The sequence below is a fragment of the Notothenia coriiceps genome, unplaced genomic scaffold, assembly GCF_000735185.1.
Source record: "Notothenia coriiceps isolate Sejong01 unplaced genomic scaffold, NC01 NC01_scaffold00018250, whole genome shotgun sequence".
Classification (NCBI taxonomy): Eukaryota; Metazoa; Chordata; class Actinopteri; order Perciformes; family Nototheniidae; genus Notothenia; species Notothenia coriiceps.
Window position 1 is genome coordinate 252,105 of NW_011350951.1, and position 13,958 is coordinate 266,062.

The window sequence follows — 13,958 nt, forward strand, 5'->3', positions numbered from 1 at the left end:
TTCAGTGTCTATTCTTTGTATATTTACTGCAGTTTTTCATGTATACCAGTAGTCTGATTCAATATTTACAGTTTGAAAGGTTGTTAAATGAAATTTGGTAATGATTAATGGTTTTTGTGTTAATGTAATAGCAGTTAAAACAGGACCGGTCAAATTTGACCGAACACCATAGTAAGGGGGGGGAACGAAGACAATAGGAGGGTTAGTTTTTTTTTACTCGATGGAGACATACTTCAATAATATTTTACATACTTGTATTGGGTTACTAATAAAAGATGTTTACATGCTTTTTTTCCCCTTATTTTTTCTACTGTCCATCTCAATCTACCTGTACTAACCCTCGATCTTGAACGCACCTCTATCTTTAAGTCTCCCACCGAAAAAAATCCCAGACTTGTTTTGAGTTGTCTCTTTGATTGTTTGGGGGTTGGTAGGCACTCCTGTAACATAAACAGAAATGCAAAAGCACTGAAAAAGTGATTTTTGATATGATATGACCACTATTTTAAAGAAAATAGAAACTGTTTAATTTAACCTTAGCTGCAACCCGTCACATATTTTTTCACATTACTCGTATTTCCCGTTTTAATCCTGAGGAACAACTATTCATCTGTGTTACATGCGAACCTCAGGCAATTAATACTTTATTTTGAGAGTGCCTGATTGTGTGCCTCATATTGGTCCTCTCTCCCTGCTCTGTCCTGCAGATTATTCCAGTGGTGGCACGTATGATAAGCGAGATGTTTTCAGGGGACAGCACGCGGTCCTTCGACAGCGGCAGCATTCGCCTGCAGATCTCAATCCCAGATATCAAAGACAACATAGTGACCCACCTAAAGCAGCTGTACTGCCTGCTGCAGACCCACCAGGGCCAGGACGGGTGGACATTGCCCCCCGGCCCGGGCCTGAACATTGTCCAGGCTATGCAGGCACAGTGAAACAGCCCACACTGAACCAACATATATTATATATCACTGTATGTTCCACAGTGCTACTGAGAGTTGCCTACTGTTGGGAAATAAGTACTTGTGTGTATGTGTAATCATATTTAGAAGTTTAAACACTATACTGTTGGATTATAGTGCTTTCCTCTTGTAAAGTGCTTTCACTATACTTTTCTGTAAATAGAAATAGTGCCTTTAAGCCTGCATCACTCTACATCATGTGTGCAGGAACTACAGACAGCTGCGGTGACTGCAGGGGCCAAAGTCCTGCGTTCTGCCAGGGGACATTTAAGTTAACTTAGTTAATGAGTTACAGTTCGCCCCATGCCCTATTTATACAAAACTGGCCAGTGATTACCAAACTTTCCTGCACAATGCAGAATACCTTTTATGTTTTGATCTCATATACATTTATATAAAACATAGGCAAATATTAATTAAAGTATGGATGTTATTTTTCTTCTATTCATGTACTACTTTAAACTGGCTATTTGGCCCCATTTATCCTGCCAGCATATTGGGTGTTTCAACTCTTTTAACAAATGTTGGACAATAAGATCTTCCCATTTGACATAATTGGCAGTTGTCTAGTCACCTCATCTGTAGTTTTGTCTTCAGTTCTTTTACTTTTTCCATCTGTATTGTAGTCTATTTTTGTAAACATATCTTTGATTTTTAAGCTATGTATTCTTTCCAGACAGCCATTTAACTAAACAATATTCAGCTACATGGGTCTGTTTTAATATGGATGCCACTGCACTTTGGGGTGCTGAATCATGTTTTATGTCTAGTTGAATTTATCCTGTGATTGTATGTTTATTTTATCAATAAAAATGCAGAAATGATAATGGTGTTTATGAATGACTTTTAATGGTGACACACACACAGTAACTTGTTTCTTTTAAAAATGGTAAAATATTTTACTTTTGTTCGCAAGTGTTTGTTTACTTTTATGACTTTACTGATGAGGCGGCAGCTTGACAGATTTGAGTGACCTGCAGTTCTGCACCAGATGTGCTCATGCAGCATTGCTGACCTCTACTGGTTTTGTTTAACAATAGCAAAGGGGGGTTTGTGGGTTAATATGTTAATTTTCAATAGATTTTCTCAGCGCCATATAGATAGAAGATCTAGATCTAAGATCAGTCTATATGGCGCTGGATTTTCTGCCATCTGATGATAGTAGTTAGTTGCCAAATATAATCATCAGAGCGACCAATATATGGCGGATAATTGTGGCAGAAAACTAAAAAAGCACTTAGAAATGTATATCATTCAGAATTTCCACCATATTGAAAATATCTTAGGTTTGTGTCATTCAAGCATTGGGTTCACATGGTTAGAAAAAGTGGCGGGGGACACTTCAGATAAATAAAATAAAAACACTACTGCATTCAGCCCCCCCTGTGCCAACAATACATGCTTACAATTCTAAAAAAGTATCCTAATGCAAAGTGGTGGGGGGACAATTCTAAAAAAGTATCCTAATGCAAAGTGGTGGGGACAACATTGGCCATCTGCAAAAGTGGTGGGGGCCATGTCCCCAGCGTCCCGGCTACATGACGACGTCAATGCTATCAAGTATTTATTGACAATGAAAACCCTCTGATTAAGAGCAAGGGCTCGGGTGTGAGCTGACCGTCCTCTGACTGCTGGCAGTCGGTTAGAGAGAGGGAAAAGCCGCCGCTGGATGTTGAGTGTTGCCTGACATCCCATCGAGCAAGCTGCTGCTTTGACAACGACAGTCGGTTTCTAGGCAACACAACAACAACCTGGCGAGCATGGCGGAGAGCAAGCAGAGTGCAGGTTCGTTTGAGTTAGAAAATTCACTTACCAACTTTCTACAATCACACAACAATAAGGGAATTGTCTTAATAACGATAGTTAGGTGAACAGTTGTTTTCGCTTGAAAGATTTGACCTTGGAGTTATTTCTGATCAGTAAGATAGAAAAGGATCGATAGGCTGCTACTTTGTTAAAGCTCTAATGCAAAGTTTTAGGTAATATTCCGTTGGAAACCATTGAACATGTCAGTGTTTGTATCGGAATCTTTTAGTAGTCCAACATAGGGGACATTTACACAGTTACAACAAAGAGACAATTCTGATCAAATATAAAACAGTGTTTAGTTAAAGGTAGGGTAGGTAATTCAATTCAGAAACACTTTTTGTTATATTCCATGGAATGCTCTTAACATCCCGATAGCAATGAATAGGCCTACATTAAATGCTTTGACAATAAATACATTACAAAATGTCATCTGTGGAAGCCGTGGCGCTGTAAAAAGCACGACCAATCATCTGAGCCGGCCCGGGGTCAAATAACTGGATGGCCTACCTGCCTGTCAGCCTTCCATCTCGTGCACAAACTTCTCTCCTGCCCTCATTGGTCATGTGCGCGTTCGTGTGTGTTGGAGGAGGGGCTCTGTAAGGAAGTCTGAAGGAAGGGGCAGATTTCTTTCGGCTGCGTACTTTCAAATTCTAGCGCACTCGAGCTGGTTTCTCCATTCTTACCTACTCTACCTTTAAGTGGCAAGCAATCATTAATACACATTTAAAATCAATGTAGCTGCAGGGTGATGGTGTAACGTGTAAGTATGTTTTGCACAGTGTTATATTGCAATATTGTTTAAAAAAACAACAACAACTAGGCTATGTATTATTTATACATTTCACACCTTTCTTTCAACTGTATTTGTTATCCTCATTTCATTTCCTTACATGTTTTATGTTTTGTACAATTTATGATCGTTTTATATTATGTTTATAAAAAATGTATTTACTGCAACTTTTATTAAATGAAACCTGGAACATATGAAATCTATAACACATCTTTATAAAAATGTATTGACTTTTCAAAATGTGGTTGAGGGAGAAAGTAGTAGGATAACACTCACCTCTCTTTACTCTTTAGAAGCCACAGTGTCGGATGTCCAGAAGAAGATCAGAGCAGCGTTTGAAGCGTTTGATTATGAGTCCAACAACACGGTGGATGTCAGGTGAGCTCCGGCAGTACAGAGAGAGGTGGGGGTGGGGGGGATCCCATTGTTCTCCTGGGCTGATACACCAGACTTTTGTAATGTAAAAACACACTTCTCTGAACCCTTGAGGTCATAACTTTAAACACAATTAAAACATGTCATCTTATTATACTTCTAATCAAATAAACACTTACTAATGAGGTGAGGCGTATACTCAGTTAATAGTGTGGTCTCTAACATGATGTTTGTTTTCCAGAGAGATTGGCACCATCATATATTCCCTGGGTTGCTTTCCCTCTCAAGCAGACCTACACGACTTAATAGCTGAGGTCAGAACATCGTTTTTTCAATATTTTGTCTATAATAGTTGTGGTGACTTGCATGTATAGATTGCTTGAAATTGCAACTACTTACTAAAATATGATATCAGTTATGTTAGAAATTGCTCAGCTTGTTGTTAAAAGTTCCAAACTCACTAGCTGTGTCCTGTTCAACCAGGTTGAAGAGGACCAAACAGGATACATCCACTTGGACAGTTTCCTCCCAGTCATGAGTAAAGTGCTGCTGGAGCACAAGTAAGACAGTTATTTGATCTCCAATACACCTTCTTGACTGATGCCAGTACTGATGTTTGGTATCTAATGAGGTATCTAATGAGGTAGCTACTGAAGGATTTCACTGAATCCATGTGTAGTAAAAAGGTCTTCCACTGTAACCTGTTGTTGATCATTAAACATTCAGGTGTTTGTTTTGCCACCCAAGAAGACACACGTCAGATCTCTTTCAATAATGTATGCCACCTTCTTTAAAGTTTTGCTTTTTTATGCGGGTAAATGTACGTGTGTGTGTGTGTGTGTGTGTGTGTGTGTGTGTGTGTGTGTGTGTGTGTGTGTGTGTGTGTGTGTGTTAGGTTCCCACCCATCCCTGAGGACCTCCTGCTCCAGGCCTTTGAGGTGAGATCAGCTGTTTACGGCTCCTACACACGGCGGCGTGCGTTGTCGCTTGCCGGCGGGGAGGGGCTGAAACTCGACCAACAACCAAGGCGTCAAAAGTAGAACATTGCTCTGCTTTTGCAGCGAGCACCGCGAGAAGCTACGCTTTGCTCCCACAATGCAGTTCGGTGAATGGTGACGTCACCCCATTCAACGTGAATGGGCAGAAGCGTTGAAGCGGCAACGCACGCCGCCGTGTGTAGGCTCCTCATATTCTCCAGTGTTGTAGTTCCCGCGTCTGAACAGTATATAAATAAAGTTGGACCCTTCGAGTCTCTGCAGATATCATACTGTCAGCAGAGTGACACTAACATCAGAGTAACTGATATTTGTTAAAGCAGAAAATCAATAACTCCATATTCCAGGTTCTGGACAAAGAGAAGAAAGGATACCTAGAGCCTGAGGAGCTGACAAAGTACATGACACAGGAAGGTAAAAGCAGAAGCCTTCAGGTTTTACTTTGTGACTTGTTGGGGCAGATCATCTCATAGATATTTTTTGTGTGTCTTACATTCCCCCTACTATTTTTTCAAAACATCTTATAATGTACAAACAGTTTTGAAACCATGGCTGTGTTGTTTTTGTGTAAACCAGGTGAGCTCTTCACCCAGGAGGAGATGGATGAGATGCTGACAGCACTGGCTGACCATGAGAAGAACGTTGTCTACTACAAAGACCTAATCAACCAGCTGACCATTGACCCGGACATGTAGACAATGTCACAGTGTGTCTACAAAAATGCTGGAAAATATTAGAAACACACGTCTGTGTGTTTGTTGACTGTATTAATGCAAGTTATTATTATGTTGTGCTAGTAGTTCTGATATGGTATAATATAATAAATGTAAATATCTAAATCCTAACTATGTGTTTCCAGAATCGTTGAATTTCCAGAATCGTTTACAATTACAATTACAATTTGGTATAAATTGCGCATTTTGGGGGAAAAATAAATCAATGCATGTAAGCTTGAAGTTTATATTCATCATTACTTTTTGAAGTCTTGTTGTTTCTTAGTAATAACATAACCTATATATTAATACCTAAAGTGTTGTTTTGTTTGTTTAACACATTTAAGCATTAAACTATAGTCCAAGTGAAGTTAGTAAAAATGTATATATTTTCATTTTGATTGAAATATATGCGCACCCTTTTTTCACTTAAAAACAGTATAAGTTTCTGATAAACATATTTCATACTTCAGCTTGGAAGCTGTTTTGGTTAAGTAAAAGTAAGGAAATAGTGTTAGCTCAACATGATGTAAATAAAGCTTTAAAAGTAAAGCTACTCATCAGGCATTAACTTGAAACTAGAATGTAATCTTATGACCGTGTTACTCGTCACGGTAGATCTATTTTTAACAATAGTTCATACTGTTTGGTAAATCAGATTAATATATGATGCAAGTTGCATCATGCAACTTTGAGCATGTTCTCATAGTGTGTGGGAATAGAAAGTAAAAGTCTAACTTCAGTCCTTGATGCATATAATTCCACTATTGCTTAACAGGCTGGATTTCTGTACATTTTCCAAGTTTTTCATCACCTTACATTTAGGTATTAAAATGAATAGGGGACTCATGTTAGATCTCTTTTTTATATTATTTTCACACATATTACTTTAGGTTTGGGCTAAATATGAGCATGTTGTTTACCTTGTGTCCATTACATCATTGAGGAATGTATTCTGGTTAATGTTTGGCAGAGGGACATAAAAAACAAGGAAGGGCCTGGGGTTGTTTTATTGTGGAGCCAGTCTGCCAAGCAGTTTACACGGTGTGACGGAGATAAGAAGTGCTGCAGCTAGACGTTTCAAATGTTCTCTCTCTGTTTATCTTTCCCAAGAGCTCTTTCTTTAGTATCAGCTCCATATGCACATTAGATTAATACAAAACTGGACGTGGTAGATTCAAAAGAGACTTTGTCATACGCTGCTATCAAGAGATTGCAACCGAAGGAAAGTGTTACAAAGATATGACTGCCCTTACTAGAAGTTTGTAATACATTTAGCAATAAACTGAACATTTTATCCCTTCTTTCTCTGTAGATCTGTTTTATTCACTATAACATGTACCTGCCGTGTTGTAGGCAGTTATCTATGACAGGATTCACACATTTATAGGCCCATACTAATCGTCGTTTTAGATTAGGAAGATAAATAAATATGAGCTGACTGAGCCTTGTTGCTCAATACTTGTAATCTCACAAAAATGGAAGATGGAAAATGAGAAAAATGCTGATAAGGCATTTCAAGTCTATTTATAGACCTGGAGACCTTTAAGCTTTTCCAGGGTGATTTCCTCCGTATCTGGTAACCTTTGCTCGGATGGGATGCCACACTAAAGGTCTCACACCCTTAACTGAGTCGACTCAGTGTCCCACAGATCGCTGTGCTACTGATGTGGACTTTGTCATTTTCCTTTATAAGGAAGACGTTGAGGGAGGACTGAGCAGGATTAAAATATGAGTTCTTTTCACACTAAACAGTAAATCTTTTAACAACATTCATCTAGCAGACATCAAAGGTAAGAGCTTTTGAACATGAATCTCCACAATACACTCAATATTTCTTCGCTGTTTGTTTAAACAATCTGTAGTAAAGGCTTGCTGTGTGTGCGCATTTCATTTAACACAATTCAAACAACATCTACAGAATAATCTTCCACATACTCCTCAAAGTAATCAGAAATCTGAGAACAGAACAACACTTTTCAGATTACTCCGAAATTAGCCTAACGATTCGTACTGAAGTACTGTTTTCATCTACATTTTTGTCATAAGGTTGCCAATCTCTTTGTGTTGCCAGGTGACTATGACGAGTTTATGATTTCAAGACCCATTCATTAATTTTCCATTCACCGATAACAACCAGGTGTTGTTTGAGCAAAGGCTCACTTAGCTGAGTACATTTGTTAACTCAATGTTCTCAAAGCTACAACCAGCTTTAATGAACACTAATGGAATACAAACTCCCTTAATCCAATATTTATTTCAGAGGCAAGTTTCTGACGCAGCCCCTAACACTGACATAATGTACGGTGTGTGTTGTTAATGTCATCTATGATAAGGCAGGTGTGTGTGAGAGTGGACAAGATGTTCAGGAGCAACAGTCCCTTTGACAACGACACCAGCAGCTACGCTGGATCCATCCAATCCAAGTATGCATTTCACAATCTTTATGTTTTTGATTGATTGTTTTATTTCATTTATTCATCAGCAGATGATTGATATTGTATTTTCTTCTATTTTCTGTGACAGTGGTTTCTCCAACACGGATGATGTGTCATCGCAGGCGTCAAATGTGTCGAAGCTCAGTGCCATGTCAGTTTACTGTAAGTTAAAACTCGACATGAAGAGTGGTTACACCTGTTCAGTTAAACTTCATAAATAATAAGAGCTCTGGTTTATGATCATCAGTGCAAAGGAAGGAGTATGCAGAGTCAGTAAACAAGATGATGGACAAATTACGGTACAGAGTGGAGGTAACCTTCGAAATAATCTCCAAACAAATATGATCCTCTCTGAATCATACCTTGTTTGATGTTGTGTTTGAATCCCTCCATGCTGCAGCACTTGTTCACCTGTGACCTGGATGGGAAGGAGCTGAGAGGCGTGGGGGACTGTGTGGAGCGGCTGAAGCTTCTGGACGGTATGGGCCGAGTTTGGGGTCAGAACATGAGGCTGGAGGTGCGAGGAGCCAACCTGCTGCTCAGAGACAGCGAAACCAAGGTCAGCAGCGTGTGATGCCCACAGAAACACACATCAGCTGGGAGTAGTCTCCTCCAGGATGAGGAGGACCCCACCCAGGGTGTAAAGGTTCACTGGGTGATTAGACCAGCATAGCAAACAGATGTGAATCATATGTTACAGCCTTCACAGTTACCGGATCTTAGTTCAACTGAACACTATTCAAGTCAATCACACACCCTTTTCACAAATGTAGAGGTTTTTAGTGAACAAAGGAGGAAAATCCTGTTTGTTCAAAGATTACTAATGTACCTGCCTCAGTAGTGTACATGCTGTCTGTAAGTTCAGCTTTCTTCAAACTACAAATCTGTTTGAACATCTACGCATACGACATACACCTCTATAATTAAGACTGTCTTTCTGCAAATGTCCCAAATTGCACGAAGGAGAATTAAAGTTGTTGTAGAGCTTTGTCGCAGCCCAGAATCTCACTAATAAACTGTATTATCTGGAGTTCTTTCTTAATTGAGAGTGTTTTGATACAAGAAACTTATTTTTAAATACTTGAAGATGATGGACAAAAGCAGCTGGGTTTTGCCTTAATTTATGCATGTGGTCCATGACGTGGTTCATGTGAATAACAACCTGTTTTCTCAGGAGGAGCTGGAGTCCATGTCCTTATGTGACATCCTGGAGCTGAAGGCGGTGCTGGACGCCGGCGTGTTTAACTCCCTGCTCACAGTGTCTTTCCGGCCCGAGGGGAAACACACCACCACTGTCTTCATGTTTCAGTGTGAGGATGTCAGGGTGAGCACAAAACCCTAAAAATGGCTGTTATTTCAACTGCTATGAACTGAAACAAAATAAGTGGGTACATTTTTTCCTGCTGCTTACAGGCTGACTATGTCCAAAGGGATCTCTCAGCAGCATTGTCACGCAGGAAACATGATTTAGGCATCAGGTAAGAGCTTGAAGTCAGAGAAGACATACCTGAAACTACTGTATGTGTGTATATTGATTGATGACCTCTAACATTCTTTAAAGCAGCAATGCAGGACCAATAGCAAGACATCAGGGAATGGAAAACCTTAGTGACAGCGAAGATTTCTCTGAACCAAAAGAGCAGAAGCCCCCCCGATGGACGGCTCCTGACTATGGTGAGTCTGTGAGATACATAAGGGTTTGATATTGCTTATGAGGTCAAAACCAATACCAACCGTCTGTCTCTTTGTACTTATAGAGGAGGATGACGTACCTGAGCCTCAACCAGTTGTGTATCAGGAGGAAGAGGAGGAGGAGGAGGAAGAAGAGGAGGACCCACCTCCCAGAGAGAGGGCACCGTCACCGTATCCCTCCACCACCAAAGAAGAACCTCTGTCGAGCCAACGTCCATACACAGACCTGGACAGGAATGTAGTAAGTGTATATTTGATCATTATTATGAATGCCTCATTTTGTTTTTTAATACATTATTCTACATGTTAATTATATTCAAGAGCAGAAGAATGTGAAAATGACTTTCTTTATCCATCTTCTTTACAGGACATCTTGAATCATATTTTAGATGACATAGCAATCTTCATGGGAAAAGTATCTGCAGTAGTAGCGAAAAATGCAAAGAAAAAGAAGAAAAAGAAAAAAGGAAAAGGTAAATGAATGAGGTGAAGAAAGGCAGACATGTAGACTGTTTCTAAATGATAGCACTCAGTCAATACTGGAATATTCTAAATGAGTTTTTCTTTTCTTTTTTACTTTTTTTCTCTTAACTTTTTTTGTTGTTGTTCATACATAACATCAATAGAACATACATGGAGATGCTTACATAACTGCAGCTGTTGTACACCAGGATTAATCATTCATGCCCTCCTTGGGCACCAAAAGGACATACAGTTTCTTAATATTATCAATTTCTATATTGTTATTGTGCAAACATTATTAACATATTACAGACTCTAAATGAGTTTTTATACAACATATCATCAGTTATGAATACACTGCGACATGTGTTATGAAACTTTTGAGTCATACTGTATTATGACATTTATATGAATTCTGTGTTGCTATGACTTCTTTACTTATGACATCATCTACAGCACAATTTTGGATGACTTCTGAAAACTTGTGAGTCATCGTGTTTCTATTTGTTTTCTTTAGCCCTAGACGGTATGCCACCTGCAGCAGAGTTTGAAGAGTGTTTCCATAAGATCAAATGTGGTTTCAACCTGGTGGTATGTGTCCTTAATCACATTCATATTATATAATCATGTTCAGTATTGCTACTGTTCATTCTGTAGAGTACAGTTTGTGTAACAGTGAAATATTTCTCTTGACAGGGGGAGCTCAATGGAAGGATTAACAATCCCAGCGCTCCTGAATTTGTTCACTCCTTATTTTCCATATTAACATTCGTAAGTGACTTCATCTCGTAATTCCAATACTCCCTTATAATTAAGTTAATACGAAATAACGAAAATAATGGTGCCCTATTACAACGTTATATTTATAAGCCAAATTTGGAGATAACCAATTTCAGTTATATACACAATTATCAGAAGTATGTACAAAATAAATGATACGAAAATAAAGGTAAATAGATGGGAAATGTATAAATAAGAATAAATACACAGATAATAATAAATACAGTGAATACAGAATTGCGCTTCAGCACAGCACACGACAACAACTAGGCAGTATGGGACAGCGTGGGGTTCATTGTCAGCAGTCTGACCATCATGATCGCCCTCTGTGGCACCTGTCTAATACAAAACTAATGCCTTCTTAATTATTTGTTTCCTCACCAGCTGGTATCTCACTGCCCTGAAGATCTGATGAAGACCATCGTGGCGCCGCTGCTGACGCCTCAGTGTATCCGTCTGCTGAGTGAGGAGGCGTCCACAGAGGAGGACCAGCTGTGGCAGTCTCTGGGAGACGCCTGGAACATCCCCAGGTGAGACAACGGACAGTGTGGGACCTGATGAACTGTAGCTTTCTCTTTTCATTTGCATGAGACCAAAACATTAGCCCCATCTCAGAAAAGTAACTTAATACATTTCAAAGATCAGTTTTGAAGGATTTTTACTTTAAGTTAGTGTCTACACTTACGGACACAAAGTAGTTCAAAAGGGCTACAACAGTACAATTCAGATTTTACTACATAAATATATATTTACTTTGGATACTGTTAGTTTTCCTGCCTTATAAAACTTAAGTACATTTACCTAATTAGGCAGAATGTATCTTGTAATTAGCTTTATCTTTGATGTATTGATATTTTTATTTAAGTATAGTATTTGAGTATTTCCTCCATCACTTCAGTTTGGTTTACTAAAATATGTCAGACTGATAAGTGTCAAGATAACAATCGGTCATGATTTTGACAATATGATCAGCACCCAATGGCCAGAAGACGACGAGGACATCCCAACATACACTCTGGAGTTCTCTGACGGCTGGCAGGCCCCTGAGGTGACTGCAGCACCTGAACCCAGTGAACCAATGAGAAGAGAGGAGCATCAACAACCTGCACCCTACCAGGTAGGCTACTCCTCCAGATCAGACATTCAGTTCAACATCGGCACAGAGAGACAGGTGGTTTGGGAGAGAAAAAGGGAGGAAATATTCAAACATAACACGACCATGTTTTATTTTTTCGTGCAGGCTCCAGCCAAGAGTATAACACCAGCTCATCGCCCCAGAAAATCATCACGGTACAACAAACCCATAAAGAATAAATAAAAATCCAGGTGATTGTTCGAAGTTTAACATTTTAGATGCCCTTTGTGTATTTCAGCTTTGTTCAGTCGCCACCGCGTGACATGTATGTTACGTATGACTTCATCTCAAGAAACCAAAGAGAGCTCACCGTGAGAAAAGGAGAAGTAGTTCAGGTGAGTGAACCGACTCCTAATGTTTGAGTGGAATTGGTTACAAAAGGGTTCAAACAAAAGATAACAGAGAATGAACACAACTCATTAAGACACTGGCTCTGATTTCCATCTACAGCTGCTGGACATGTCGAAGCAGTGGTGGAAAGTGAGGGACAGCGCAGGGCAGGAGGGCTATGTTCCCAATAATGTCCTGGAGGTTTATGATGAACAACAGATGGAGGTGAGCACCACAAACACACCGCAGGTCTTCTGTGACTTAGTATGAGACGCCTCAATCAGAAATATTGGTATTCATGCACAACTTTGAACATTTGTATTCCATAACCTGCTTCCATATTTCTCAGAGTGTCCTTGAATTACTCTCTCTATATACTCATCTTTATATTTCAGTAAAAACAGAGCAATATCATTCCTTTTTTCAGCAGGCGCCTGGGGGTGCTCCTGTCCTCACAAAGAAATCCAAGCCTGCAGAAGTGAAAGCTTGGCTGGAAGACAAAGGCTTTAGTAAAATGTAAGTACACAGTTATTAAACTCCTTTCATAGGCATTAAAGCACGTTTCATTCAACTTGATATAACCTACTCCAACCTACAGTATAAGGCGTTTTCTCTTCTGTTAATTGAAGATGTTGGGACTCATTTTGTATCATCAGGGTTATTTGTTTTCTCTTGGAATGGGATTGAACAGAAAGCCTGTAATACTGGATGTGGTTTACAAAGAAGTGAGCATATAAGAAGCAGAAGTGTCTAATGAAAAATACTTTTAAGATGCATTATGGGTAAAAGGACCAGTGTTTTTAGAGCTCAACTTTTAATATGGATAAAAAGTCAAGACATAATGGCCTGTGCTTCCTTCAGTTTAACCATTTTCACCATCAAATAAATAGTGAGTAACCAAACTTCACCCACTGCCATTTAATATTAGAGCAGGCATTTGACCTTTTTCCACCAAATGAACTTCAGAGATTCAGAAGTGATTGACAGACTAATATACGTTTTATTGCAGCACTGTGCGCTGTCTGGGCGGGCTGAGCGGCCCCATGCTGCTGGGCATGAGCCGAGAGGAACTGAAGACCGTTTGTCCCGAGGAAGGAGGACGAGTCTTCTTCCAGTTACAAGCAGTCAAATCCGCCATGAGTGTAAGTTACCATCTTTATCTGTGTCCACTGAGTAATGCTGGTGTGAATACAAAAGCACGTCTAACAGTTTTTTGTTTGAATACCCAAGGTTGCCACGTAAGAGACCAACAAGAGAAAACCAAAGAAGAAGGAGAACAAAAACTCCCCATGGTCCATGTCACTAAATACTGTATACTTTTAAATAAGTGAGAGATTGTTAAGCATATTATTATCTGAATCCTTGTATAGAATTATATGCATCTCATTTTGAATTCACATATAGTATTTGTTTGGTTGAGAAATCTGCTGAAAATCCAAAGTGTAATCTAATCAGTGGAGATGATTTTAGAGAC

The 13,958-nt window shown here is 39.3% G+C and overlaps 2 protein-coding genes across 2 annotated transcripts; both read left to right on the forward strand.

Moving 5' to 3' along the window:
• The first annotated feature begins 2,585 nt into the window (after positions 1-2,585).
• drc8 (dynein regulatory complex subunit 8) lies at positions 2,586-5,910 on the forward strand. The gene is made up of 7 exons (XM_010777538.1): positions 2,586-2,750; positions 3,858-3,942; positions 4,181-4,253; positions 4,423-4,499; positions 4,835-4,877; positions 5,282-5,348; positions 5,511-5,910. Exons 1-7 carry the CDS (start codon positions 2,726-2,728, stop codon positions 5,627-5,629), a joined length of 489 nt encoding a protein of 162 aa, XP_010775840.1. The 5' UTR covers positions 2,586-2,725; the 3' UTR covers positions 5,630-5,910.
• Positions 5,911-8,008: 2,098 nt separating this feature from the next.
• eps8l3a (EPS8 signaling adaptor L3a) lies at positions 8,009-13,726 on the forward strand. The gene is made up of 19 exons (XM_010777555.1): positions 8,009-8,073; positions 8,174-8,247; positions 8,333-8,397; positions 8,486-8,644; positions 9,260-9,409; positions 9,499-9,563; positions 9,650-9,759; positions 9,843-10,018; positions 10,145-10,250; positions 10,757-10,830; positions 10,936-11,010; positions 11,404-11,549; positions 11,992-12,136; positions 12,260-12,309; positions 12,393-12,489; positions 12,605-12,709; positions 12,912-13,000; positions 13,494-13,626; positions 13,715-13,726. The coding sequence occupies exons 1-19, from the start codon at positions 8,009-8,011 to the stop codon at positions 13,724-13,726; spliced, it is 1,896 nt and encodes a 631-aa protein (XP_010775857.1).
• The last annotated feature ends 232 nt before the right edge of the window (positions 13,727-13,958 follow it).

Bases quoted from the DNA above. Each gene is read 5' to 3' on its own strand.
- drc8 (XM_010777538.1), top strand. From the start codon at position 2,726: ATGGCGGAGAGCAAGCAGAGTGCAG. The intron at 2,751-3,857 runs GTTCGTTTGAGT...TTTACTCTTTAG, and splicing joins GGAGAGCAAGCAGAGTGCAG to AAGCCACAGTGTCGGATGTC. The intron at 4,878-5,281 runs GTGAGATCAGCT...TCCATATTCCAG, and splicing joins TCCTGCTCCAGGCCTTTGAG to GTTCTGGACAAAGAGAAGAA.
- eps8l3a (XM_010777555.1), top strand. From the start codon at position 8,009: ATGTTCAGGAGCAACAGTCCCTTTGACAACGACACCAGCAGCTACGCT. The intron at 10,019-10,144 runs GTAAGTGTATAT...TCTTCTTTACAG, and splicing joins CAGACCTGGACAGGAATGTA to GACATCTTGAATCATATTTT. The intron at 10,831-10,935 runs GTATGTGTCCTT...TTCTCTTGACAG, and splicing joins AATGTGGTTTCAACCTGGTG to GGGGAGCTCAATGGAAGGAT.